At 67.2% G+C, this 3955-nt stretch overlaps 1 protein-coding gene across 2 annotated transcripts; it reads right to left on the reverse strand.

Annotated features, from left to right (window-relative positions):
- Positions 1 to 325: 325 nt before the first annotated feature.
- On the reverse strand, positions 326 to 3694 carry LOC121167871 (endonuclease III-like protein 1). Of its 2 annotated transcripts, none has more exons than XM_040997572.1 (6): positions 3615 to 3694; positions 2842 to 3071; positions 2587 to 2757; positions 1956 to 2115; positions 596 to 701; positions 326 to 502 (listed from the first exon to the last, which is right to left on the reverse strand). In XM_040997572.1, exons 1-6 carry the CDS (start codon positions 3673 to 3675, stop codon positions 376 to 378), a joined length of 855 nt encoding a protein of 284 aa, XP_040853506.1. In that variant the 5' UTR covers positions 3676 to 3694; the 3' UTR covers positions 326 to 375. The 2 variants fall into 2 exon arrangements, with proteins under 2 accessions (XP_040853506.1, XP_040853505.1); XM_040997571.1 differs by having other exon boundaries at positions 2587 to 2760.
- Positions 3695 to 3955: the final 261 nt, after the last annotated feature.

Consider the following 3955-nt stretch of genomic DNA (forward strand, 5'->3'; position numbering starts at 1 on the left):
GCTGTGACACCAGGGGGCCCTCCGTCCAGTGGGGTGATGTCACTGCCAGCCACGCACACAGGTAGACCCTGGTGCCCTACCAGGTCCCCCGAGGCCACATGGCTCTGTAAACTCAAGGCAGGGGTGATGGTGGGGGAGCCAGGGTCTGTGGTCAAGCCTAGGCCAGTAGTGGGGGCAGGGACGCTTCCCAGCAGCTACCGCCTCTTACTTCCTCCGTCCAGCTGAGACTGCCCAGCCCCACCCTGACCCTCCAGATGCGGGTGTATACACGTGACATGGGTGCATACAACAACTGGCCCTGCAGGGAGTGTCACCAGACCGCGGATACAAACAATCCCCACGCTTTATTAAACAGGCCCCCTGAGGAAGGGCACATCACGCACGGCCCTGGGCAGCCGGGCACAGCCTCCGGTTGAGGCAGGCCTGGCAGCGAGGGTGGACCGGCAGGCAGGTCTGTTGGCCAAAGCCCACCAGGAGCCCGTTGACCTCGCTCCACAGCTCCCTGTGGGGACAGAAGCTGGGTCAGTGCCAAGGAGGGACATAGGAGGGCCCTCGCACCCCTCCCCCGACAAAGCTGTTCTGGCCTCAGCCACACCTGGGCAGCCAGCTCTCCAGGGCGGCGCGAGTCTGCTCTGGGGACTTGGTCACCTCCTTCGTCCACCGCAGGCGGTTGGCGATTCTGTGCACGTGTGTGTCCACTGCTGCTTGGGATTGGGGTGGGGTGACCGGGAGGTCCCGGCACACAGGCAGGCTGAGCCCCCAATGGCCTCAGCCACTGCTCTTGGGCTGCCCCCAGAACTGCCTGTTCTGCATGGTGGGGGCATGGAGCTTTTCCTCTGGGCAGGGGTGTCTTCTCTGGGCTCTGCCTTCAACGGGAACAGCTAATTGGGGCCAAGTGCTGGGGGGGTAGGTAGACCCTCCACTGGAGATCCATAGGCCTGCCCTGCATGTCCTCACAGGGCACCCTTGTGCAGAGACCCAGGCCCGACAGCCTCACCTCCTGTGACTGAGGCTCCTCTTGGTCCAGAGGGCAGGTCTGAGGTCACTGCCCGCGTGGCCACTCAGCCAGGCTTGGGGTACAGAGCTGCCATCCCCCTGGGCAATGACCCCTGCTCCCTTATGCCCCATGGACTTTACATGGGTGCTGGCTGCCCTGACCAGCTGCAGTTCTGGCTCTGTCCCCTTCACTATTGGACAAAGCACAGACCAGAACTGTGTCAGTTCCTTCAGCCACGGCTCAGGACTGGGAGACATCTTGGCCCGTGTGTGCGGCCCCCATGGAACCACAGAGGTCCAGGCCGGCCAAGGTGCCTGGTTGGAGGAGCAGAGCTCAGCAGGAGTTCGAGAAGCAGCCTGGGGTCTTCTGGCAGGGTGTGGGGTCCCCAGAGAACAGCCTGACTCTCCCATCCAGGGCCTCTGCCGTTCTCAAGCCACCAGTCAGGGGCTGTTCCCCACAACCTTCCCTATCCCCACATAGCCCTCCTGGGACACGCGCAGCGGAGGACAGCTGCCCAGGTGAGCTCAGGAATCTGCCAAGAGTCTGGGCTGTGTCAGCTCAGGGCATCCCAGTGGGGGAGGGCACCTCCCCTGCTCTGGGGGGCCGCAACCTCTGCAGGAATCCAGGGGGCTGTCTTCCCCTACCTGCCTGCAAAGGACTCTGGGAGGGTTTCTGGGGAGAGAGCCTGTCCTTCCTGTGCCGACCAGGGAATGGGGCCTGGGCACTCCTCCCCAGCCGCTGCTCCACCTGCAGTGCCCACCTCCCCTCCCCCCACCAGTCTCCCTGGGCTTGTGACTGGTCAGCCCAGCAGCATGGACAGCTTTCTGACCCCCTGGGCTTTGTCATGAATGAGGTGGCTGGAATTGAAGTCAGGGTCGTGAGGACAAGCCCCCCACCTCCCCAAGCAGGCAGTGGGCCCAGGGCAACGCCTCCCCGTTCACTGGCCTAGGCTACCCACCGATGCCCGACACGGTGCCCCAGGCGATAGCCATGGCCAGGTGGGCCATCTTGGGCCCGACGCCCGGCAGGGCCACCAGTTCTGCCACGGAGGCTGGGATGTCTCCATTATAGCGCTGCCGCAGGATGGCGCTGGTCTGCTTAATGTACTTCACCTTGCTCTGAAAGATGCAGATGTGAGCAGAGCTTGAACTGGGGAGAGGTGTTGCCACCTGCTTGCCTTGCCATGGGCAGCAAGAGGCCCCAAGGCTGGCCTGGCCTGCGCCTCCCACCTGCGGGTCGGGCTGTGCCCCCTTCAGGCAGTGAGTGCCTGGAACCTGGGCCTCCCCCCGCCCCACGGCAGCTGACAGGGTGGCTCCCATCCCGTGTCCGACAGCCCCCGGCAGGACTATTCAAAGCCCATTGGGGACAGACGGTGGCCCCTGCCGGCACCACTGAGGGATGTAGCCCCACCCACCACCCAGTGCTCAGGAGTCGGGCGGAAGCCCCTGTCAGACTCCAGGAGGAAGGGTGGCACATGCCAAGGGGCCCTGGAGTAAACAGAGGGCCAGGCGAGTGTGCGGGCCGCTGGCCAGGGCAGGGCCCTGCAGGGGCTCCCACGGCTCTCTCCAGCCCTGAGGCCCTGGGCTCACCCTCCAGAAGCCCACAGGGTAGATGAGCTGGCCCAGAGTGCCCTCATCTGTCTGCAGGATGCTGTCCACCGTCAGGCCGTGGGCCCGCAGCCGCTGCATGGCACCCGCGGTCACCTGGTCCTTGGTCTGGCTGGAGAGCATCAGGGACAGCAGCACCTGGTACCTCTGCACCTGCTGGCGGCAGGACGCGTCCACCCGGTGCCCCTCCCCGGTGCCCCTCGAGCCGGCAGCGAGCGCGGGGAGGCTCCTGCTTACCTCTGGGGGGGCACCGGTGTCGTAGCAGTGCTCGGCCCCGAGCTGGTCCACGGGGGCATCCCTCCTGCTCCTCATGGCGCGGATGTTGGCAAGCTGCTCTCGCCAGTCCTGGGGCTCCCAGCCTGGGGCCTGGACCCTGTCACCTTTCTCACCCTCTGGATCCTCCTCATAGGCCATGTCCAGTCTCCTGACCTTGTGTGGTCGCTTCACAGGGCTGGGGTTTTTCTCTCCTGCAAAAAGCACCACTCGGTCCCTGAGCCCCAGGAGTGTGCGTCCCGGGGAGGCGCGCAGCCCTCAAGCATTCTCCCAGCTCCCTGCGGCCTTGTTTCCCTGGGGGTATCTAAGCTCCCCTCCCGGACGCGTACGGGGACCCCAGTCCATCCTCTGGGCACGTACAGAACTTCCTGGTGTGTCCTCTTCAGCCCTCTCCACTGGCACTGGGCCTCTGCCTGCTCCCCGCCCCTCTTCCGTTCCTCCCGCCCTGCGGTTGTCCGTGCTTCCCCCCAACACCGGGGAGCGTCGGGAACGCCCCATCTCCCCTGGGACGGGACGAGCGCGGGGGCGTGGGGTCCAGGCAGCCCCGCTCTCTCCAGGCCAGGGCTAGGCACACGCGGCGCTCAGGGCCCCCGGGAGTCCCGGGCAGGCTGACGGGACGGGAAGAACTTGGTCGCTTCGGGTCGCAGCATGGGAACGCAGGGCCGCGGCGGCGGCGCGTGCACCCGGACGCCGGTGGACACGGCCCCTTCCCCGTCCCTCCTGGCCGGGGCGCCAACCTGCAGGCGCTCCTCCTCGGCTCCGGCTGCGCGTCAGCATCCCGGCGCGCAGCGTGTGCATGCCGGACGCGTCCCGCGACTACACGTCCCGTCGGCCCCCGCGTGGCGCGTGCGTCCGGCGGCGACTCAGAACTACGACTCCCAGCGCGCTCCGCGCGTGCCCGGGCCCCACTTCCTGCGGACGGATGTGCGGGGCGCGCTTCCGGCGGCGGCGTCGCGGGCCCGGTGAGTGTCCGACCCGCAGCTCGGCTGCCCGGCCGCCCGGCTTCCCGGCTGCCCGGCGCGCGGCGGCTGCGGCGCTGGGCTCCCGCCCGCCTCCCCGGTGCTTGGCGCCCTGGCCG

The sequence above is a fragment of the Ochotona curzoniae genome, unplaced genomic scaffold (genome assembly GCF_017591425.1).
Source record: "Ochotona curzoniae isolate NIBS_2020 unplaced genomic scaffold, NIBS_Ocur_1.0 patch433, whole genome shotgun sequence".
In the NCBI taxonomy this organism is placed as follows: Eukaryota; Metazoa; Chordata; class Mammalia; order Lagomorpha; family Ochotonidae; genus Ochotona; species Ochotona curzoniae.

Bases quoted from the DNA above. Each gene is read 5' to 3' on its own strand.
- LOC121167871 (XM_040997571.1), bottom strand. From the start codon at position 3,675: ATGCACACGCTGCGCGCCGGGATGCTGACGCGCAGCCGGAGCCGAGGA. The intron at 3,072-3,614 runs GTTGGCGCCCCG...TGCTTTTTGCAG, and splicing joins CCGAGGAGGAGCGCCTGCAG to GAGAGAAAAACCCCAGCCCT. The intron at 503-595 runs GTGTGGCTGAGG...CTGTCCCCACAG, and splicing joins CTGGAGAGCTGGCTGCCCAG to GGAGCTGTGGAGCGAGGTCA.